The sequence below is a fragment of the Electrona antarctica genome (assembly GCF_951216825.1).
Source record: "Electrona antarctica genome assembly, chromosome: 2".
Lineage (NCBI taxonomy): Eukaryota > Metazoa > Chordata > Actinopteri > Myctophiformes > Myctophidae > Electrona > Electrona antarctica.
This window is the reverse complement of record NC_136807.1, coordinates 62,829,045-62,854,508: the sequence shown is the minus strand read 5'-3', so window position 1 is coordinate 62,854,508 and position 25,464 is coordinate 62,829,045. Positions and strand designations below refer to the sequence as shown.

General features: G+C 43.5%; 1 protein-coding gene across 1 annotated transcript; it reads left to right on the top strand.

The window, feature by feature from the left end:
- Positions 1-11,496: 11,496 nt before the first annotated feature.
- Positions 11,497-15,139, top strand: LOC306934439 (E3 ubiquitin-protein ligase TRIM21-like; the record flags this gene model as incomplete). Its single annotated transcript, XM_079517008.1, has 3 exons — positions 11,497-11,546; positions 11,858-11,915; positions 14,342-15,139. 3 exons carry the CDS (start codon positions 11,497-11,499, stop codon positions 15,137-15,139), a joined length of 906 nt encoding a protein of 301 aa, XP_079373134.1.
- Positions 15,140-25,464: the final 10,325 nt, after the last annotated feature.

The window sequence follows — 25,464 nt, the reverse complement described above, 5'->3', positions numbered from 1 at the left end:
AAGATGCACATGCACGCACATGCACACACGTGCACGCACACACACACATTGAAAGTCAATGGAGAGAAACGGGGAAACACGTAACTCTGTCATTTCTCAACCGTTTCGGACGTGGGGCGGCTCGCCGGAACCGGGCCGTCCCCCTGGGCGCATTCCTGTGGGTAACCAAATGGACCCTTACAGTTCTGTCACTGTGAGAGTGTAACACATGTAACCAGATGGACCCTTACAGGTCTGTCACTGTGAGAGTCTGACACTTGTAACCAAATGGATCCTTACAGGTCTGTAACAATGAGAGTTTGACACTTGTAACCAAATGGACCCTTACAGGTCTGTAACAATGAGAGTTTGACACTTGTAACCAAATGGACCCTTACAGCTCTGTAACTCTGAGAGTATATACATGTAACCAAATGGACATTTACAGCGCTGTAACTCTGAGAGTATATGTATATGTATACTCAGAGTGTCGCACGCCCAGAGAGAGACCGGGTCAGAGTGAGAAGCCACTGTGAAGACTGTACCAAAATTCTCCGAACAAATCGTCGTCACGGCCAAAATATTCACTTTACACGCATGGGTTTCGGTAATTTTGTAGCCACACTCGTCCTCTTTCACCCAATGTCACAACCATAGCCCAGATACATACAGTACGTGAACTACAGCCCTAAAAGCGACAGGTGTACCATCATAATGTGTCATAAACTCCATGTTAACTGCCTGAATGAGTCAGCAATTTTTTCATCACAAACACAATTCTTAACTCACTCTTATAACCACGTTTTTTATCGTACCAATACCACGATCGCACACGGAGTACCTCAATGTCTCGGGTCACTCACGGCGAAAACAAAACATTCGACTTTTACTTTTTGCGATAGAGCAATTTGTTCGGACATATGTTCTCTCAATGAGACAGTCAGTGTGCTTTTAACTTTCAATAGTGTTATCATTTGCATAGACTAGCCCAGGTGAAAATGATACTTTGTTAATGATTCAAGGTCAAGTTGACCACCTCTCACACACGCGCGCGCACACACACATGCACACTTGTGCACGCACACACACACATTGAAAGTCAATGGAGAAAATCGGGGAAACGCGTAACTTCTTCAACCGTTTTAGACGCGGGGCGGCTCGTCGGAACCGGGCCGTCCCCCTGAGTGAAACCAAATGGACCCCATAGCATGTTAGCATTAGCATGGTAGCATTAGCATGTTAGCATGTTAGCATTAGCATGTTAGCATTATAATGTTGGTGGCAACGTAATGTGCAATACACTTAGACAAAATACCCCATTGAAAGTCAATGGGGAGACCTGGCTTACATGTAACCAAATTGACCCTTACAGGGTCTGAGAGGCTAAATGTCATCAAATGGTGGTCCGTGGCTCAAATGCTGCACAGACTTGGCGGGCTGCAGGCACCCAGTCAAATTTCTTGAAATGTGTTTCTAGTTACTATTACTCACATAACACAACGCCATCCTCAACACATCTCCAAGTGTCATATTGGCCTGGATCCCTGGCACAATGACTTTTTCTGGAGAGGTCAGTATCTCAAAATTTCCACTGCATCTGAGTTGAACGATGAAATTCACCGACGCCATCGCCATCTGAAAAAAGGTACATCAAAAATCAATTATATATTATGCACTATATATTAAGATGTATATTTGCTCAGACAAAAATAGAATAGTGTGTTCATAATGCATAGCAAGTGTTACATTTTCTAATCGAGTCCCAGCCCTAGTTACTACTACTCACATAACACAACGCCATCCTCAACACATCTCCAAGTGTCATATTGGCCTGGATCCCTGGCACAATGACTTTTTCTGGAGAGGTCAGTATCTCAAAATTTCCACTGCATCTGAGTTGAACGATGAAATTCACCGACGCCCTTGCCATCTGAAAAAAGGTACATCAAAAATCAATTATATATTATGCACTATATAATAAGATGTCTATTAAGCCGATTTGCTCAGACACTGAGACACCTGTATTGTCCATTCATTCTCCACAATAGCTGAATATAGAAGGGGCTATAGTACACATCAGCAATATTGCATGAGGACAACCTGGGAACAATCACCCTTGCCAAAAACCCTGTAAACAGACAGAGGGCTAAGCATATGTGGACATAAAGTATAATTGTATCAGATCCACTGTGAGTGAGGGGAGTGTAACATCATACTGATGATATGGTTGATGTGCAATATTATGTTTGTGCCACAGTGAGGCGCCAAGGTGCAAGGAATTGTATAGGCGGGGTGTCAAGGATGAGTCACCACATCCTCCTTATTATGGCCAACGCCAAATGCCGCCCTCAAGCCCTGTACCCTCACTGACTTAAGTAACGTCAGCTGTAAGTGCTTGAGGGTGAGAGGCTGCAAGGGCTCCAAATTGTAATGAAAGTAATGGGACAGCACTTTGAAGATGAGTCTGTCGACCGTCATTCAAGTTACACTTTAGTTTGTATCATATTTAAAACTCTCACGGCCCTTATTCAGTCAGTACTTTAAACATACACAAAGGTAACACCAATAATACAGAAATATAGAATACGGTAGCCTAATTTTTCATATCCTTCTAAGTCTATTTTTGAAGCTGATTTTTTCACACAGGAAAGTGGTGAACAATATGGGGTTGTAATAATATTCATTATAAATTGCATTTCCATATTATTTTACTTTGCTCATTGCTCATCATGTTTTCCCTTATTTTGTATTAAATATATAGCCTATCTTCCATTCCGTCTCCCTTAGAGAACAGACATTCTAACCGCGATTCAAAGGCATTCATTCGTTGAGGGCATATTCTTTCTTGTGACACTTGCTTTGGCACTACAACCTATCTCAAACCCTCCCCCTAAACCTAACCTCACACGGGGCAGCACACCTAAACCTAACCTTAACCCATGTCTAACCAATGACTAGTCTAAACTAAGTATGCACCCCGCTTTGACAATGTAAACATAGATCGCTTTTCTCCGGATGCAACGTTAAGCTGCACAACTGTTCAGATCTAAACCGCCCTCAAAGCTTAGGGCACCTACGGACGGCTGCAATTCTTAACGGGCCCCGGAAAATCTTAGCACAGGCTCTGTTTGGACAGCTGATAATAACTGCTCATGGCGCTAGAGTTCCGGAAGAACTCCAATACAACTCCCACCACACGATTAAACTATAAAATATTTCCTGTTAAACGTAATTATTAATTTAGAACTCACCTTGTCTCTGTCGTGGTCTTGTCAAAGTTGAAAGCTTCTTTGAGTTCTTCTTCTGTTATGTTTATTGGCAGTTGGCAAACAAAATTGTGCATTACCGCCACCTACTGGTGTCTTTATCCATCCCTATTTATTGAATTTCTGAGTTACATTAATTTCTTGGCCACACAAAACCTATATTTTTCCAATCAAATTGGTTACTCTCAGATACTCAAAAATGTGCCTATAGCACCTGTCTCCTAAATCGTACCTTTCTTTCATTTCTGCTAGATTCTCCCTTAACTGTCTTCTTTCTACTTCATATGCCCTACAATTCATCATCACATGCTCAACTGTTTCTTCCTCCACTGATCGCACCTCCCTGTGTTGTGTTTTCCTATAATAAATAATGCTGCATTTAGGCCTGTAGGCCTATGCCCAAATCTTAGACGTGATATTACCGTCTCTTCCCTTCTGCTCCTTCCTGCTCCCCTCACCTCTCCTACTTTCCTCTGAATTCCATAAAACCATCTTCCCTTCCTCTCCTCCTCCCACCTCCTTTGCCATCTCTCCTTCATCTTTCTTTTAATAATGCTCATTACCCTCCATCTTGCTAATTTTCAATGCCATCTCCTTTGCCACCTCCTCATTTCCTCTCACTCGATCCAATATGTGCTGGTATCCACATAAACACCACTGTTAAACCCATCATCTCTATCCTATAGCCTATAAGATTTGTTTTATTTCTATTATATGTCCGGCCTGCTTTCTGAATTGCTGCACTGTAGGCCTTTAACACTGAACTTGAATCTGAACATAGAATTACTCTTAATGGCCTAATTTCCTCCACCCAATGTACTGCCAGTAATATTGCTATCATTTCTGCTGTATACACAGACGCCTCATCATTAATCCTTTTACCCACCCTCACCTTAAACTCTAGGACCCAAAATGCCACTCCTACCTTACTATCTATGCTTTTAGACCCGTCTGTGTATATCTTTACATGTCCATAAAATGTGTCAATATACCCTTGTACAGTCCCCCCAAAAAATGGCCCCATTTCTACCTGTAGAGCTGCTGTAGGCGTTGTTTTAAAACCTCCTGTACATAAATGCAATGCCTGATACTGCATAACTTCTAGCCCCATACACCACACTCCCATAATCTATTATTGCTCTAATTAGTCCTTTATATATAGCCTTTAATGCCACTCTATCCGCCCCCCACTCACTTCCAACTAGACATCTCATTATATTTATAACCTTTTTACACTTGTCCACAACTTTCTGACTTTCTGAATATGTATATTCCATGTTAATCTTTCATCAAACCATAGTCCTAATAGCTTAAAAAATTTCACTCTTTCTATATCTTGTTTATAAATGTTTTACCTTACTCTCCTCTCCCACTCTTTTCCTGGTAAAGAACATTGTTTTTGTCTTTCCTACCGGAATTTAAAACCCTGTTTATAAGACCATTCTTCCATTCTTGCCTCCTGTAATTTCTTTACAATAAATTGTACATTTTTCCCCCTCCTCCAAATTGCCCCATCATCTGCAAACAAAGAAAACCCCATAGCCTACCACTCTCTACTCCTTTAAAGACATAATTTATCATGATAGAAAATAATAGCGGACTATTATGCTCCCCTGCGGGGTTCCAGTCTCTATCTTAAATTTCCCTGACAAGCTCTTTCCTACTCTCACCTGTATTGATCTCCCTATTAAAAAACCTCTAATCCAGGCATGTCAAAGATACGGCATCCGGCCCGGCATAAATTTCTGAATTTCTGAACAAAAAAAGCGAGTCTCTAGCTCATTTCTATCAAGAGTTATGCTTTTTTAAAAGAAATACCCAAAATGCTCCCTCCAGCCGCTAGAGGGCAGCAAATGTCAAAATAAATCCTCACGTCCAGCAGACGGCACTGATATGAGACAGGAAATAAACAACACAACGTGTTCAGGTAAAAAAAATAACCGGCAATCTTGCTTCACCAGTCACCACTACTAAGAAGTTGTTGTCGGTGACACCCCAATTCCCAAAATGGCTTTGTCAAAAAAGAAGAGAAAAGTGGACACGGAGCACAGAGCTTTCCAGGAAAAATGGACTGACGATTATTCACAGAGGTGAATACAAAACCAGTGTGCTTGGTATGTAATCAGCCAGTTTCAGTGCTCAAAGAATATAACATTCGGCGCCACTATGAGACTCTTCATTTAGAAAAATATGGCCATTTGAAAGGACAACTAAGAAAAGACGAGATAAACAAATTGTTTGCTGGTCTGAAGAAACAGCAGTCTACTTTTTCTCGCAGCCGCGATATCGCTGATGGAGCAGTGAGAGCCAGCTACCTTATTGCCAATGAGTTGGTGCAGGCATCCAAGCCATTTTCTGATGGTGAATTCGTGAAAACATGCATGCTGAAGGCTGCAGAAGTCGTGTGCCCTGAAAAGCGACAGGCCTTTGCCAACATTAGTCTATCGAGGAACACTAGATAGGGTGACAGAACCTTCAGGAGACTTGAGCAGCCAAATGAAAGACAAAATCAAGTAATTTGTCGCATTTTCGGTTGCAATTGACGAGAGCACCAATGTTACAGATATTGCTCAACTGGCCATATTTATTAGGGGTGTTGATGAGACTTTGGCCATCACGAGGAGTTGGTTGGATTGGTGCCTATGAAGGACACCACAACAGCAAATGACATATTCAGCTCTCTCGTTGAAGCACTGGACAAGGTGGGAGTGGACTGGTCCCGTGCCGTCAGCATGGCTACCGACGGCGCACCATCAATGGTCGGAAGAAAGGCAGGCGTTGTCACAAAATTCCGTGAAAAAGTACAGACCGCAAATGGAGGACAAGATTTTTGGGCATTCCACTGTATTTTGCACCAGGAAGCATTATGTTGCAAAACACTGCAAATGGATCACATTATGAGTGTGGTTGTGAAAACTGTGGAAAGCCCTAAAGCCTGCCATGCATGCACATCAGTCTGTCTGTCTTACTGTGTTTTTATAGAGCACATTGTGAAATATTTTGCTCATCTCTCTTACTGTGTTTTTATAGAGCACATTGTGAAATATTTTGCTGTAAAACTGCATTTGTGCACTACTGGCTACTAGTGGCTGCATTCATTCAGCGACTCAGCAAGAGACTAGTCTGTCTGTCTGCCTGCCTGCCTCTCTCTTGCGCACCGCGCAGCCCCGGGGGGCCCTGAAATTTTGTCTAGCAATTGGGAGGGTAAATCCGGCCCTGCGTGCATACATGCTGTTAACTACATAGCTGCGCTGAGCTCTCGCTCTCTCTCTGTGTGTGTGTGTGTTTGTGTGTGTGCGTGCGTGCGTGCGTGCGTGCGTGCGTGCGTGCGTGCGTGCGTGCGTGCGCGTGCGAGAGAGACTGTGTGCATGAGAGAGTGGCGAGAGAGAGAGAAGAAGAGAGTATGAGGTTGAGAGAGCAGGAGAGAAAGGAGAGGGAATTAAAGGCCAGAGGGAGAAGAAAGATAATGTCAAAGTTGTTAAAGGACCACTACACCACTTTTCAACTTCTCTTCCTATAATTGGTCCTAACTAATGTTCATGATAAAATACCACCATTTTTTCCTACTCAGTCTGTGTCTCATAGGAAGGCTGTGGGAAGTTCAGAAACCCGTCCACCAGTGACATCATCGATGGTGAATCCAAGCTAATAGAAACGGCAGGCTTTCTTTTCCTGAAAAGTTGCAATGTCCCACAGGAATTCAAACTTGCAAGAGTAGTTCCTCTCTATAAAAAGGGTAGCAAGTTGGACCCTGGGAACTACCGCCCTGTGTCCATCCTTTGTTCCATCTCAAAGGTCATAGAGAGACTAGTATATGAACAGATAAATTCATATCTGCTTAATAACAAGCTTCTTTTTGAATTCCAGTCAGGCTTCAGAAAATCTCACTCCACTGATACATGTCTGTTATACTTGACTGATAACATCAGACGTGAGGTGGACTCAGGCAAGTACTGCGGCATGGTCATGCTGGACCTTCAAAAGGCGTTTGACACTGTGAACCACTCCATACGGCTAAACAAGCTGAAGGCAATCGGTTTTGATGGCCCATCGTTAAACTGGGTGAGATCTTACCTTGAGGGAAGGAAACAGGTGGTCGATGTGAATGGTACCCTGTCTACTTCCCTCCCAGTAGAGTGTGGGGTCCCCCAAGGGAGCATCCTAGGGACTCTACTGTTTCTAATTTATGTAAACGACATGAACTCGGCATGTAAATGCAATCTGTTCTTGTTCGCAGACGACTCAGCTCTCCTGGTCTCGGACAAAGATAAGTCGCAGGTCGAGAGAGTACTCAGCACAGAGCTCGGTAGCATCTGTCTTTGGCTCTCCGACAACAAATTGTCACTGCACCTTGGGAAAACTGAGTCTATTCTGTTTGGTTCAAGTCATAACCTCAACAAGTCCCCGGGCTTCACAGTTAGAGTGTGTGACAGTGTGGTCACAAATAGGGAAGAGGTCACTTACTTGGGTTGTATACTAGATAACAAACTCACGGGTGAAAAAATGGCAATGAAAGTGATCTCAAAGGTCAACCAGAGAACTTGTTTCTTGGGCAGGATATCCCCTTATGTCAACAGCAGTGCTATGAGGACCTTGGCCGGTGCCCTCATCCAGTGCCACTTTGACTATGCTTGTACTTCATGGTACAGAGGTATCTCCAAGCTATTGAAAACAAAGCTGCAGACCTCCCAAAACAAGCTTGTGAGGTTACTACTAAAATTGAACCCCAGGTCTCATCTTACCTCTGCCCACTTTAGTAGCCTGGGATGGCTAAGAGTGGAGGAGAGAGTATCTCAGCTCTCATTGTGTCTGGTCTTCAAGATCCTAGATGCCTCTGTTCCTAAGTACCTGCTGGGCTACCTGCCCAGAGTGAGGGATGCTCACAGGTACTCAACCAGAGGAAGTCCATATGATCTAGTTCCCCCCAGTTTCAAGACACTCAAGGGAAAAAAATGCATTTTACTACGCAGCCACTACTCAGTGGAATGCACTCCCTCCAGCCCTGAAATCCCTAAATTCTATTGCAAGATTTAGGAAAGACCTGAAATCATGGCTCCATCTACACACTAACTGGTCATAGTTAGCTTCCGACCCTGGATAGCCCATCTCCCATGCTCTGGACTATTCTCTCAGGGTACCTCTTGTCCTATGTATATAGCTCCCAGCCTTATATATAAGGATTATTTATTATAAGATAAAGATAAAGAAAACTTTATTGTCCATTAAATTTACATAAAATGGAAATTTGTCTTTGGCACACCGGCAGTCATGTTCCATGGTTGTTTTGTTTGTACAGTATGTTTGTATATAGTTTCATGTTACAAAGTGGACCACAATGGAAACAAGGAAGGCTTTTTTGTGTCTAAGTCCATTTGGCGTTTTTTAAAACGATGTCATTTTCTGTAATTTTCTTAAACTGCCAATAAAGTATTCTATCTATCTATAAAAGTTGAAGCCATCGTTCTCACGATAATACAAATCTAAATATATTTTAAAACAAATCTCAAAAATCTGCCTAATGATGATGTCACTGGTGGACGGGTGTCTGAACTGCCCAAAGCCCTCCTATGAGACACAGACTGAGTAGGAAAAAATTGTGGTGTTTTATCATGAACATTAGTGAGGACCAATTATATGAAGAGATGTCGAAAAGTGGTGAAGTGGTCCTTTAACTTTTGATGGCAGTGGTCCTCTTATTCCAGTCAGAATACGCAAACGAAATCGATACTTCGGGCAAACAGCGGGCGGGAGTGCACTTTTGCACTGCTCCGAAGCGCTGCCCCGACCGTTCCGTAAGCAATTCAATAAATAATAATTATCTCGCCTGGGCGAGATAAATATTATCTCGACCGGGCGAGATAGTTATCTGGTCCGGACGAGATAATATCTCAACCGGGCGAGATATTATCTTGACGGGTCGAGATAAAATATATTTTGAACCCTGGCCAATCAGGGCTCCGTAGAAATGGCTCATTGTAGAAGCATATATATTGTTTTGGCTGGAAGTGGACATTCTACGCTGTATTTGGATATACATTATGTTCACATAGTAATAGCAGTACAATGTCTAGGGATGCATGTTTCTCAAAAATCTGTTTATGAGATAAACAGATTTTGGAGGGAAAAAAATGAGCTTTTTTTTTATGGAAGAGTAGTTCCGGAGCAACAGATTGTGTGGCCTTGGTCTTGCCCTAATGGGACTAATCGATTGTAGCTACTGGGACGTAAGTCGGGACTTGATCACCCCGGCTGGGTTGCCTGAGTGAGGGGTATGATGTTTGTTCCCAAAAGGACTTTCAAACTAGGAAGGGTATGGCCTGGTCAGCCTGCAATGACGTGCATAAGATCTGGTCATCCCAGGTTAGTAAGATGTTAAAAGTAAAAATATTTAGGACGACCGTTGAGCCGATTCTACTCTATGGCTCAGAGACATGGACACTTTCAAAGAAACAAGAGAATCGGTTGGATGGCACTTACACCCACGTTCTAATGAGAGCGCAAAATCTGTCTTGGAAGAGCCCAACATCGACTAATCTAATATACGCAGGCAACCTTCCCCGTGTTTCTTCGCTGGTCCGATCCAGAAGAGCGCAGTTTGCCGGCCATTGCTACAGAGCTGACAATGAGGTTATATCGTCCCTTCTTCTCTGGAGTCCTGCCTCAGGGCGGACCAGAGGTAGAAAGCTGTCTTTCCCTGATGTCATGTCTAGGGACCCATGCTTCAGTAGGCAGGAACTGGGGGTGGCAATGAAGGACTGGGAAGTCTGGCGTAGCATTGTGGAATCCATGATCTCGACCGCAGTCAAAAAATTATGATGATGATGATGTTTGAGAGACCTGAAACCCCCGATGACCTTGGGATACATCAGTGAGGATACGTCCCAGACTCCCAGGTGCATCCATGCAATGTTTTCTTTAGTTCTGTTGTTTCAGCGCCCTCAGGGCGTCTTACTGGTATTTTTTCCTCTCCAATATCAGTTCTATTCTGACAACAAAGCAGTGCTATAATAAAGAGCAGCTGAACAAAAAGCTAAAAAGGTGCAACCTGTTTTAGCTAATGACCTGCAGGTCAGCTGACCAAATGGACCAATGATGTGGAGTCAGCTGACCAAATGGACCGATGGCGAGCAGTCAGCTGGTCAGCAAATGGACCACACTGTCTCTCCTTGTGCCACGCGCACACACACACACACACACACACACACACACACACACACACACACACACACACACACACACACACACGCGTTGAGGAGTTGAGGCGTTGATGCATTACATTTAGTGGGTTCAGTTTATTTCACGGACGGATGCTCCACTGAAAGGTAGTCATTTGAAGTAATACATAGCGCCAGAGTCAGTGGAGATGAGAACAGCTGCACAAACAACAGACAATGTTGTGTTGGACCGTTTCCAAAGCAGGAGGACCAAAGCGAGTCCGCCATGCTGCTGTAGCAGTGAGGAACAAACTGTATTCCTTTGGAGGCGACTGTGGTGGAGGCGACTGTGGTGGAGGGAGATACAACAACATGGAACAGATGGATGTGCATGTCTTCAACACAGTGTCTTTATGCTGGAAGAAGTTACCTCCAGTGGAACATGGAAGAGGAGACGGTCACCTTGAGGTCCCCTCCATGTGCTACGGCCACACAGCTGTGCTGATAGAATATACAGTCTACATCTGGGGAGGATATCCTCACTGCAACATACTTTATGGATTTGATGTCGCCCCCCACACATGGTTCACACCCAGGGTTTCTGGGTCTGTTCCAGAGGAGAGGAGCTCCCACTCAGTCTGTGTGTTGGGGAAGGACATGTTCATCCATGGAGGATACACCAAGATGACTGGATGGACTAATGACATCTACAAGTTGGACACCAGCACAATGGTCTGGTCTGGAATTAACACCAGAGGAACTCCACCTCTTGCTGGAGACCGTCACTCTGCCACCATCATCGGGACAAAGATGTTTGTATTTGGGGGTGGAGCCAACTCCAGCATCAACACCATCAGAGTCTTTGACACAGAGACCAACCTCTGGCTGGACACACCTTCTGCACAGCCTCTTCCAGAAAAACGCTACGTCTTTTAGACTTTTCCTACAATGGACAGCTGTACATATTTGGTGGCCGCAACAATAACCAGACCTTCAATGATGTGTGGACATTCAGTCCAGAGACCTTCTCCTGGAAGAAGGTTGAGCTCAAGGGGATTGGCCCACCTCCTACGATGTATAGGATGTGCTGTTGCATGATGGGAGATCGTGCTATCTTCTTTGGAGTAGACAACACCTCTGATGACCTGTATGTCTTAGACTTCAGTCCTAGCCTCAAGACATTGAGGCTGGCAGCCATGACCAAAAAAGCATAAAAAATAACACCTCAGCAACGAATAGACAACAATACAGGCTCGATTCCCTGTGGATCTCAGTTGTTGATGTCATATTGATGATGTCACATTAATGATGTCAGTCATAAGGCCTTTTCAGACGGGCAGTGACTGACGCGCCTAGTAATTAGTTTTCAATGAGAGTCGTGAGTTTATTTTGGACGTGTAGATAAATTGATGGAGCGAGATTACGCAAGCGTATTTCCATGGGCGTGGTCCTGTGAAGTTGTTGCACGTGGTCCCGTTTCGTGCACGCGGCCACGGGCGACTGCACCTGGATTGTGGTGAGCTTTTTTTTGTCAGGTGAAAACCTGACTAACAACTACCCATTAAATGTAGATGACATCTACCCAATAATGTAGACGACAGTTCGCCACCTAGTCGTGATCAGAGCCATAGACAGAGTTCTGACAAGTCCGTTCACTTCATGGGGCTTCAGTCCAATTTGTCCCTTTTCAGGCTGCATGAACAGCGCTCGAGCGCTGGGTTTCTGCCCACACTGCTGTCACCAAACATACTAAATATAGTGAGAACAATGGTCTGGTAACATCCACTTTTAAAACAAGCAGATTCTGCTTCTACAGCACTGCCACCCAAGTGTGGAATGTCCTGATCTCTTCCCTAAAAAAATGCTAATCACTGGCATCCTTTAAAACAGGCCTGAAAATCCACCTTTCAGCAGGCCAAAGGGAGAGGAAAAGAACACTCCTCCCTTAGTCAAGTGACTACGCACCACCTCTTTATAAACCACTTCCTTTTTTCCCCAACCTGTAGGCCTATATTAGCCTGGCTAATAAGCCAGACCGAATCAGCCATTGGCAAAAAAAAATTGCCTGCCGGCGGATTACAGTCTGGAGAGGCTCAATTGAACGCCCATTTCCTACACTAGAGAACTGGTGTGGCCAATTGGGACACGGTATGCAATATGGGCTGGGCGGGCTTTGGTACATTGACGTTCAATGCTTGAGACCTTTGACTGACAGTAGCTCTGACCAATTGAGTACCACAGACGAAAAACAGTCTAAGTCCAAATTTCAGACTGACCCCTCCACGAAAAGGCCTTGTTGTCCTGAACCCTTATCTATCATTTATATATTATGGATCAATAGTGTGGACTTAGACTGTTATTCGTCTGTGGTACTCATTTGCGTCAAAGAGAAAATGTTTGAACCCGCCTTCCCGGGAAACAAGATCCATACACAGCATCTCCAGACTCAAATACCACACGACAGTGTGATTTGAGTCTGGCTTATTAGCCAGGCTAGGCCTATATATCTTTTTTGAGGGGCGCTAGCTTCCATCATGCTGTTGCATGATGGGAGACCTGTATGTAGCCTCAAGATATTATGTAAGCTAGCAGTTATTTAGTACGGTCTGAAGCAGTCTGGACTCCGAAGCGACATCAGGTGGGAACTGGCAGCCATGACCAAAAAAGCGCAAGCGTATCTCTGTGGGCGCGGTCCTGTGAAGTTCTTGCGAGTGGTCCCGTTTCGTGCACGCGGCCATGGGCGACTACACCTGGTTTGTGGTGAGCTTTTTTTATAGACTCCATATTTGGGCATGCCTGACAAATAACTCCATATATGGGCATAAAAAGGACACAGACATAATAACTGGGTGGGGAATGCATTTCCAACATGCATCGTTCCAAGTAGGCCAGTAGTCCTTGTTAAAATACTAGTCTTTAATGGTCACGTCACTTTACTCAGACATATCCATAAACAAACTCGATATGCCCATATATAAGCATTTGATATGTTGCCACGGTTACTGAGTATCGGCACTCCATATATGGAGCTGTCCGACGTATCCAACTGACCTATCCAAGTCTGACATCACAAACTCCATATTTGGGCGTTGGGTTGATCTGGAGCTTCGTACGCAGAGACGTCTAGTGCTGATGACATCATGCTAATGTAAAAAAACTCCATATATGGATATATAGACACGTGACTCATGGTGACATCAGCGAGATGTGACGTAGCATCTATCAGAGCTCTATATAAAGGACGGCCGTCACTCCCTGAGTTTAGAGAGAAGCAGTGATTATCTCCAAGACAGCACTTAGTTCTCGCCACTTCAACCTTCAGCTTCCTCCACTTTCACTTTTATTCTCAGCGGTGTAGAAATGGCGTCCACCAGCGGTCTCTTGTCTGAAGAGCACTTCCTGTGTTCCATCTGTATGGATGTGTTCACTGATCCAGTCGCCACTCCGTGTGGACACAACTACTGCAAAGCCTGTATCACACGTTACTGGGACACTAGTGATGTGTGCAAGTGTCCACTGTGTGCAAAGATCTTCAATAAGAGACCAGACGTATCTGTCAATACTTTTGTTTCTGAGATGGTTCAACAGTTCAGGAGTCACAAGTTGAAAGAAGAATATGAAGCAAAGACAGAGGCTGAAATCCAGCAGATGATCCAGGAGAGACAAGTGAAGATTCAGGAGGTCAAACACTCAGTAGAGCTCAGCAGGAAAGATGCAGACACAGTGATAGCAGACTGTGTGCAGATCTTCACCACTCTGTTCAGCTGTGTTGAGAGAAGCCAGGCTGAGCTCATTGGTGTGATTGAAGAGAAGCAGAAAACAGCAGAGAAACAGGCTGAAGGCTTAATTGAAGATCTGCAACAAGAAGTCACTCAGTTAGAGAAGAGAAGCTCTGAGCTGAAACAGATTTCACACACTGATGACCACCTCCACCTCCTCCAGAGCTTCACATCCAACAACACAGGGTGGAGACCCACCAAGGACTGGACAAAGGTAATTGTCTATCTGTCTTCATATGTGGAGACTGTGAGGACAGCTGTGTCTCAGCTGGAGAAGACAATCAGTCAAGAGATGAAGAAGCAGCTGTGTTATGTTGAGCTGAGGAGCATCCAGCAATATGAGGTGGATGTAACTCTGGACCCTGATACAGCACTTCCCTACCTCATCCTGTCTGACGATGGAAAACAAGTGAGTCGTGGAAACCTAATAAATAATGTCCCTGACAACACAGAGAGATTCTCTGCATGGCCCTCTGTCTTAGGAAAACAAAGCTTTTCCTCAGGAAGGTTTTACTATGAGGTTCAGGTTGGAGGGAAGACTGACTGGGACATAGGAGTGGCCAGAGAGTCCATCAACAGGAAGGGATCAATCTGTCTGAGACCCAACAACGGTTACTGGACTATAAGGTTGATGAATGGAAATGAGTACGAGGCTAATGTTTACCCTGATGTCCTCCTCCCTGTAAGAGAGGAGCTCCAGAAAGTGGGAGTGTTTGTGGATTATGAGGAGGGTCTGGTCTCCTTTTATGATGTGGAGACCAGAGTAAGTCTCTACTCTTTCACTGGCTGCACCTTCACTGAGAAACTATATCCATTCTTCTGTCCATGCCACAACTATAATGGTAGAAACTCTGCTCCTCTGATCATCTCTCCTGTCAAAATGGACGCTGGTCTCGGGGAGGACAGTGGGAACATGTTCCCTCCATCTTCAAAAAGAAGAAAAGCAAGACGTAACCAGTAAATGATTTAGACAAAAATCCTGTTTATATTTCATATAAGCTCCACATGTCTATTGATGCAAAAAAAATGAAAAAAATGAAAAAACACATCAATAAACTATTTAAATTAAATCTTAAATATTAAGCTATATTATCCACTTTACTATATACACTATACTACATGATTGTAAAATAATGAAAAAGTATTTTGAAGGATTACTGTGATTATGGTAAGCTCATCACACATACCATAATTAATTAAGGGCCCCAGACGGAGATCTCTGTCCTGTTAATTAGTACAGTCTGATGCCCTAGAGTCTAGGGCATCAGACTGTACTAATTAACAGGACAGAGATCAATCTCCGTCTAGGGCCTAGACGGAGATTGATTAAAGGAGAATTCCATGCTAGAAGGCTTTCTTACCTTTCTTTGTAGTCGTTACGTCGCCACCAAAGAGGTCCAGGTGTTTTTTTGTGCAAAAAGTCCTTATTGGCTATTTCCCCTACCATAAGCCCTCAATGAATTGCATTGAATTGAATGGGGCTATGGGGTGTTGTGCTAATTCGCTTATTTCCATCGAAATAAAGTAAAGTGTGCCGCTTGGGATATTATTTACATTATGAAGAGAGGATATATACAAAAAATATATAATTTTGAGCGATGGAAATAAGCGAATTAGCACAACACCCCATAGCCCAATTCCCATTCAATGCAATTCATTTAGGGCTTATGGTAGGGGAAATAGCCAATAAAGGAGCTTTTGCACAAAATAACACCTGGACCTCTTTGGTGGGGACGTACTGTAACAACTACAAAGAAAGGTAAGAAAGCCTTTTAGTATGGAATTCTCCTTTAACAGGACGGAGATTATTGATATCAAAACCGATCGCATCGCTCCACAGGCTTCGATGTTGTGCAACAGTGGGACATCATCGAAAATGTTCCCCCCCTGTTTAGCCGACGAGACAGAAAATCTTAAAACGTTAATAACTCGCGATCTAAATCATTCTGTCCAATTCTAAGCAAAGATTATGTGTTAGACAGCACGCTGCGGTCCAGTTGCTAGTAGCGGTAGATTTAATCATACCTCCCGTTGTTTTCGATCGCCTTTTAGAGTGTTTGGGCTAGAAATCAGACCCGTCTGAAGTGAGTGGTACTGTACTGTACTGTACTGTACTGTACTGTACTGTACTGTACTGTACTGTACTGTACTGTACTGTACTGTACTGTACTGTACTGTACTGTACTGTACTGTACTGTACAAGCCCTCCTCCCTGGCCTGTGTGTGTCTGTGTGTTAGGCTGTGCAACAGTGACAGTTGGTGGTGAACAAACGCTATGTTCGTGCTCGGACACAGCCAGGGACGCAGGGACACACCCAGGGACACAGGGACACACCCAGGGACACAGGGACAGACCCATGGACACAGCCACACACATAGCTGTCTATAGGAGTGGTTGCACCACTCAAAAAAAAAAACATCTATCAGGGGAACACATAACTTCCTCATCTTTTTTGTGTTTGTATTTGTTGATACATGAATTATTGTGTCCGGGACCCGACAAAAACTGTGTGTGTGTGTTGGGACAGACGGTCGTCTTATATAATCGGTTCTCAAAGTGGGGTCCGGGGTCCCCCAGGGGTCCTCGAGGGAGTTTGAGGGGGTCCCCAATCAATCAATCAAACTTTATTACAGCCGAAGCCAATAAAAGACAAAACAATTAAATGACATACAAAACAATTAAAAGATAGTTGATATTGTAAAAAAACAAAACAATATAAATTGGTGGTCCCAAAGATAGAGATGCCATTAAATGGGGGCCTGTAGACTAATGCATGTCAAACTAGGGGTCCTTGAAATTAAAATGTTTGAGAATCACTGCTAGATCCACAAACCTCTTCTCTTATGGGGGTCCCTGGCATATATATTTTATTCACATGGGGGTCCACGGGTTAATACATTTTAATACATTTGGGGGTCCTTGACATGAAAACGTTTGAGAACCACCGTCTTATATTTCACCTGGGAAATAAATGTTGTAACGTGGACGACGACAGGGACTCCCTTTTTTGCAGAGCGGGTCGATGGGCGTGGTTAAGCAGCTGTGCATGGTTGGAGCAGTGCGGCTTCAGCAAGCTCTGTCTATGTCTCAGAGTGCCGCTGTGTTTTTCTACTCAGTCTGTGTCTCATAGGAGGGCTGTGGACAGTTCAGAAACCAGTCTGTCTCTCATAGGAGGGCTGTGGGCAGTTCAGAAACCAGTCTGTGTCTCATAGGAGGGCTGTGGGCAGTTCAGAAACCAGTCCGTGTCTCATAGGAGGGCTGTGGGCAGTTCAGAAACCAGTCCGTGTCTCATAGGAGGGCTGCGGGCAGTTCAGAAACCAGTCTGCGTCTCATAGGAGGGCAGTTCAGAAACCAGTCCGTGTCTCATAGGACGGCTGTGGGCAGTTCAGAAACCAGCCTGAGGGCTGTGGGCAGTGCAGACTCCAAGCTAATAGGTCTATTCCTGAAAAGTTGCAGTGCGAAAATGGAAGCCATCGTTCTCACGATAATACAAATCTAAACTTTTTTTTAGAAAAACAAATCTGCCTAACGATGATGTCACTGGTGGACATCATGGGCTATTTATAAATGAGTACAGATAAATGAGTACAGACCGCAAGGATGCGGCCAGCTTAATGACGACAACATTTTGAAACTCAGAATGACAATATGAACCTTGTCAAGGGAGGCATACTATGGTCCGACGGAGCATTGGTTCGAAGGAGCATTGGTCCGAGGTGCGTTGGGGGTCGGGAGAGGGTTGGGGTTAGGTTTAGGTGTGCTGCCCCGGGGGAGGTTAGGGTGAGGGTTTGAGGTAGGTTGTCGTTCGGACCAATGCTCCGTCGGACCAAACACATTGTCAATAAACAATAAACACACCCTGACCATGGTCTAGGACTCCGGACTCCGGAGTTTATCTACGTCACTTTGGTTCATTGTACCTGGACCCTACCATCTCATCTGAGTGGGTGTTGCTGCTGTAATAAATATATTTTATATTTGCTAATAACTGTTTCCTCTAAATAAACGTTTTGGATTATGCACGTAAAGCTGTATATATAAATGCACGTGTATTTTTAACAATAATAAATACTAAATAGCCGTAAGTTGATATTGTGAAAGCACAGCATTATGAGGACTACCCTTTAAAATCAGGTCTTCCAACAAATACATTATTATATGGAAAGCAAATTATATAGGCCTATATAATTTGCTTTCCATATAATAGCAAATAGAAATAGAAAAGGAAGGAACACAATGGGTCAAACCACATGTCTGGAATATTAAATTAGGAAGTCAGAAATAAACAAAGAAGTGTAGTAGAAGTATTTATTAATATTGAGAAGGCATATGTGGTTATGTAAAAGGTATAATATAGAATTATTAAATATTTGGTTTAATTTGGAGGTCAATACAAGTGAGAGTGGGAAAGAGATTACCATATCAGAAAATAAATAGAGAATGTAACTAGATCTATGCAGTAGCTACCTCTGCTGTTATTATGATACATGATGTTCTTAAAGGAATGAAAAGTAGGATGGCTTGTATTTAATATTCCAAGAAATAATAAGGTTGCATAGTTATCCACTTTAGCTATGTCCATTAGGCCTACATAGTGGGTATAATAGTGGATGACATACTGAAATACGCTAACTTTGTGTATTTGTCGTACGATGACCCAGAAGGCATCCACACAAGTCAATGTTTCTGAGTCTGAATATGTAAGACGCATTTCCTCAAGCCCCCCTCAAGGAAGTACATGAAACTAAGACGCATTGTATTTGCCAGAGTGTCCGCTTGTACCGACATGGATGGTCCATGGGTGACCCTGCGATTGGGAGTATGGGCCGATTACCAAATGGACTCACTTTTGTGGTGCTTTGGGCCTTTGCCCCTGTGAGCTTGCAGATCAGATTATTTGGCGTTAGACTGGTGTCATCTAAGGCAGGCTTAATTTGGGGCCCCCGTAGTTCTATGCCATAGAAGTTCTATGCCATAGAACTACGGCCATAGATCTACGGACATGTGCTACCCGTATCTATGGGTTTAAAATTCCAGAAAATCCTACAAATCAAAAACATTTTGGCCTGTAGCTCGGTCCACAAGTATTTCCCGCGTTGTGCAGATTTCGAAGTTCCCTATGATCCAATGATGTTGGGGTCAAGGTCGAACCGACCTTTGGTCTCGGAGGAAATTGCCCAACAATGTGGCAATCAGACACAGTTTTTAGTGTTTTTTCCCATACTGTATTGCTGTAATCTTTTAATGATTTGTGATAACATACTTACAGGATTTAAGAAGATCAATGAACATGAAGGAGCAAAATAGAAGAGACAATAATATCATGGCACACTGTGTTAAATGGAATGGAATGGAATGTGTGTGCAAAATTCATACTCTCCCCATGCCTTCGGCATGGTGGAGACAAACATCTGTACAGCAGAGGCGGGCGAGGGGGATCGAAGGGTGCTTTGGTATGTGACTCTGTGAGTGCTGCAGCAGTGGGTGGAGAGTGGGTGGAGTTTAGTCAAGAAGCAGAGCAGAGGACGGAGTCAAGACCATAACGTGTCAGCTAGTGAAGTCACATCCCAGACGGTAAAAGAGGGCCTCAAATAATCAGACTGGACCGAAGGAGGAGATTAACTGTTTGGGTTTTTGATTTTTTTAAAGAGAGATGTCGTCCGAAAGCTTTTCAGCGTTGGCGTCAGAGAAGGAACAGATCTACCAGGCAGCCATGCTGAAGCAGCCTGTGATAAAGTTACACCGAGTAGAGAAGGAACAGATCTACGAGGCATCCATGCTGAAGCAGCCTGTGATAAAGTTACACCGAATAGAGAAGGAACAGATCTACGAGGCAGCTATGCTGAAGCAGCCTGTGATAAAGTTACACAGAATAGAGAAGGAACAGATCTACCAGGCAGCTATGCTGAAGCAGCCTGTGATAAAGTTACACAGAATAGAGAAGGAACAGATCTACCAGGCAGCCATGCTGAAGCAGCCTGTGATAAAGTTACACCGAATAGAGAAGGAACAGATCTACGAGGCAGCTATGCTGAAGCAGCCTGTGATAAAGTTACACCGAATAGAGAAGGAACAGATCTACGAGGCAGCTATGCTGAAGCAGCCTGTGATAAAGTTACACAGAATAGAGAAGGAACAGATCTACCAGGCAGCCATGCTGAAGCAGCCTGTGATTAAGTTACACAGAATAGGTATGTGCATGTTTTCATGTCACTGTATACACTTTGATTTCAACTTCAACAGAAAGCGCATGTACACAAATGCTTTCGGTACTCGGGTAATTATTCCTGTGTGTGTGTGTGTGTGTGTGTGTGTGTGTGTGTGTGTGTGTGTGTGTGTGTGTGTGTGTGTGTGTGTGTATGTGTGTGTGCGCATTCTTGTGTAGCGCACATTATCAGACATGAGGGTGAGAGAGATCGAGGGGGGACTGGCCTAGTGTCAAAGAGAGGGGGGGGGGGGGGGTGCTGGCCTGTGTGTGTGTGTGTGTGTGTGTGTGTGTGTGTGTGCGTGCATGCGTGCATGCGTGCATGCGTGCGTGCGTGCGTGCGTGCGTGCGTGCGTGAAAGAGACAGCTGGAGTCATCAGTCAGGCCAGGAATGTTCCAACAGCCAATCTGTGCCTGTCAGTTGCAGCTGCCGTCCTACATTTAAACATTTATCCAGGACGTCACTGACCAGTTCATTATTTATTAAATGTTGCTTAGCTGCTGACTAGGCTGCTACTCAAATGAAAGACAAACACATTTGAAATTAATTAAAGCCACCCATGGTACCTTTACGCTTATTCTGACTGCGTGCATTTGATTAAAAGGCTACACAGTGAGTTTCTAAACTCAATTAGGTCATTTAAAGATAAATATTAAAGCCATGATATGTTTTGTTCTTGATACTATGATCCTGCACGCAGACATAGTTGTATTGGCTTTAATGGCAATGTACAATATAGAAACTGTACAATCTAGAATCACATTACCATGTGATTCTGCATCAGATTGTAAGGGAAGAGAGATGGCTCACTCCTCTTTAGTTTAGTTAAACTTAACACTGGATAAACTATGGTTAAGAAAAACACCTATGATTAATTGCAAAAAAACGGCAGTGATTAGGTGCCGATTGGATTAAACAATTACTAAATTAGTTGACAACTAATTGAATAATGGATTTGATCACGATTAATCGTTGCAGCCTTATGACTAGGCTATGTCTAGTCATAAGTGACTAGCTTAGATAGGGTATGACTAGCGACGGTACTGCCATTGTCAGATGGTAATGATACAACACAGCTTGCAAGTTATTTTAAAACATTTGATTCATGTTTTTCCTCTCTCCTCATTCTCCATCCCAGAAGTCTTTCCTGCCCAACTCAAACATATCTACAGCAGAGATTGTCATATCAACCAACACCAGAGAAAACATACAGGAGAGAAGCCCTACCACTGTGACCAGTGTGGGACTAGGTTCAGCATGAAAAGTACTCTGAAACAGCACCAGATAATTCATACAGGAGAGAAGCCCTATCACTGTGATCAGTGTGGGACTAGGTTCAGCCGGAGCAGTACTCTCAAACATCACCAGAGAATTCATACAGGAGAGAAGCCTTACGCCTGTAATCAGTGTGGGACTAGGTTCAGCACGAGCGGTCCTCTCAAAAGGCACCAGAGAATTCATACAGGAGAGAAGCCCTACGCCTGTGACCAGTGTGGGACTAGGTTCAGCACGAGAGGTGACCTAACAAAACACCAGAGAATTCACACAGGAGAGAAGCCATACTACTGTGACCAATGTGGGGCTAGGTTCAGCATGAGCAGTAATCTCAAAATTCATCAGATAATTCATACAGGAGAGAAGCCCTATCACTGTAATCAGTGTGGGACTAGGTTCAGCAAGAGCGATCATCTCAAAAGTCACCAGAGAATTCATACAGGAGAAAAGCCCTACGTCTGTGACCAGTGTGGCACTAGGTTCAGGATGAGCAGTACTCTCAAAATGCACCAGAGAATTCATACAGGAGAGAAGCCTTACCACTGTGACCAATGTGGGACTAGCTTCAGCATGAGCGGTGACCTAACAAAACACCAGATAATTCATACAGGAGAGAAGCCTTACCACTGTGATCAGTGTGGGACTAGGTTCAGCATGAGGAGTCATCTCAAACATCACCAGAGAATTCATACAGGAGAGAAGTTTAATGTTACAGTTAATCGTTTACCCGCCAGGAACATAGGAATATTAACACGTAGAATCTTGTAGCCTGCCACAAACGGAAAAGCCGTTTTAACAGCGATGTATTCATTAATGCATGTTTTAATACGATCGTATCGAAATCTACCGTCCGTTAGCTTTGTTATGCTTCTGACACAATGGGCGCGGCCATTTTGAAAATGCGCGCGCATCCACTAACATTGCCGGCTCTGTTTTCAGACGGCTTTATCTCACAGAAGCGACATTGCAGAGGACGCTTTGTCCCAGACAAGCGTTTTCAACGGCCTGTAGCAGGCGCTGTGATACTCGCGGTCCACTTTTTCCACCACCGACCGAGAGAACGAGCACCAGCTTCGTCAACACACACGGAATGGTTTCATAGTAAAATGCGATACGGATATTTGGCTCTTCAAAGTAAGTGTCACGCGTGATTAAACCATGGCAATACGCAATCAAGGGATTAATTAATGGCGGCAGGCTAAGAGTTAAATGTTTTATGTTTAAGTAGTACTTTTCTATGGCATTGTTTGCACTCTCTTATTTTGCTATTGAAGCATTGTTCTCTTTGCACTCTTTGAAAATAAATTATTTTGATACTGCCTATATGTCTCAGAGGTTTTATGTCAGGGATCTTCAATGAGGGGTGGGGGGGGCTGCCAAATATTTGTGGTTTTTTGTTACATTAACCAGTTGAACCCTAGCATCCCTATTTTGGGAACTTAAGCCAAAAAGAGCAGATTCAAGCTTGTTGATCAGCTATTTCTGCAAAGAGGTTTGGTTTAGAAGGAGAAAACAGAAGACCAAGTTCAGAGCCAAAGGTTAAGTTTACTATACGGTATTGAATTTATGTAAATGTTTCAAAATCAACATGAATACATGTAAAGCTGATGATTGTCAAACAAGTCTAAAGCTGTATGAAAAAGAACAGTTTAGAACTATTTACTGTAAGCAAGGAAAAACACAAGATAAATAAATAATTCATGTCATAAAATGCATATAAAAATCAATAACCAATAACCTATCAGTCTAAACAGTAATTTAACAAACTGCACATTGAAACTATATACACTATAGCAGTGGTTTTCAACCAGTGGTCCTTGAGGGGGTTCCAGGTGCATGGGTCCCCAGCTAAATGGAGAGTTACTTGAACCAAATGTGACACTCAAGAGTTAAACTATATTGTTAAACATGCATTACCTAATTTACAAACCGTCAACATAATTAGAGAATGTTATTTTGATCAACGTTTGCCTGTTATCTCTTAATGGTACCATCATCAATACAGCATGGAATTGTGGACAATCTTATCCAACAATAACAAAAAATCTTCTAAGTTGTAGGTCTGCAAGGCTAAATGTCATCAAAAAATGCAGAATAAATAATGGGCCTTGATATGAAAAGGGTTGAAAACCACTGGGGTTCCCAAACCTCTCGAGACCCAAAAGAGAAATTTGGTCTCCCTGGGACCCAAAATAATGAAAATACAACTATTTATTTTCACGACTCTTTGATAATGTTTTGAAATAATTGCATTGTAAGAAAAAAAAGAAAACGATATTTGTTTGACCCATAAAATGGTCTCGTGGCCCACATGGATCTCGACCACATGTGTATTGTGGGCGTCCCACAGTTTCATCTGTGTCTCAGCCCTGTGCGGAGTGGGAAGTGAGTGGCCATATATGTAGTCAGAGCTGCCCTTGCACGGCCTCCTCTGTCACTGCTCTGTAAATTCACTGGCTGGTTAGGCTGCCTGTATGTGAGAGTGTGGCTATCGTCACCAGCCTCCTCTAACCAACTGTTACAGGCGAAATCTCTCTCCCTCTCACAGAAATTGTGCAGTGCACAGCAGGTGGCAATCATTGTAGGTGCAAAGGTGAAGTCAAAGTCACTCCTTTTTAGGAGTACCCGCCACCTCGCCTTGAGCATCCCAAATGCCTGTTCTACCCCAACCCTGAGCGAGCTAAGGTAAACGTTGAAGGACTCCTGCTCTGGAGTCAGGCGAGGGGACTTGATGTAACCCTTCAGCATCCAATCCAGCAGGGGGTATGCTGGGTCTCCCACAATCATGAGGTTGATCTCCTCTCCTTCGATGTTCCTCGCACACTATAAAACAGGAAGAAACAGAATCAGCTTTATTATCAGAAGTCAAAATGGGAAAACAAACAAATTATCTTTACATATTAGATACACAATAGTGAGGTAAGGTAAAGGTATGAAGCATGCAGTGTGTGATACTATGGACGTTAGTTAATACATTAGTTAAGAATGAAGGTGCCCCAGGCTTTCTGCAGTGTTTTTGTATGTTTTATTACATATATGTTGTTTGAAGGTGCAGTAACAGGTATTGTAGTGTTCCAGCATAATGTCAATTAAACTGTCCTTACCTTTGGCAGCCGGTCAGATCTTTGGAAGAGGTTGGAGTGGTTAAGCGCATTTGCGTCATGGGCTCTACCTGGCATTTTACAGCTGATGTTCCAGAAACTGGGGAAAACATTAACGTGTCATTGCGTGTGTGTTATGTTATTCTATTTGATTGCATAATGGGACACTTTAGTGTTGTCATAGGCTACATTTAACTTGCAGAAGTCACCTCGAGGTTATACAGATCTGTAATGTAATTAATCCAAAAGTTCTCGTTGGAACATTTTAGGCTAATTTATATGCGTGTTTGCGGTAAATAAGGGTGCTGCGGAGCGCAAATTACGCACGGGGAGCAATGCCCATTCGATTCTGTCAACTGCAGGTTGTTTATAGCAGAAACGAATATCTCATTTCTTTGGTGGGCCCAAATCAAATAAAATAAAAAGAATAGGCTATCCTACATCATTTAGTAGTAGGCCTAGCCTAGGCTACTATAGCGTTGACGAGGTTGTTGAGGAGGAGGAAGATTACGAGGGTGACAGCTATCTGTATGTTCTGAGATGGACTGCGGTCACCGCAGTTATATTTTATTTTCCAAATGCTGCTAATGTATTTTAGTGTTCTGACGGCCAGGCCGCTGTGACAACTGACTGCTGCTGTAAATGTTAGGCTATATGGGAATGTGTTGTTGGGATCGAAATGTATAGGCTATTATATCATTGG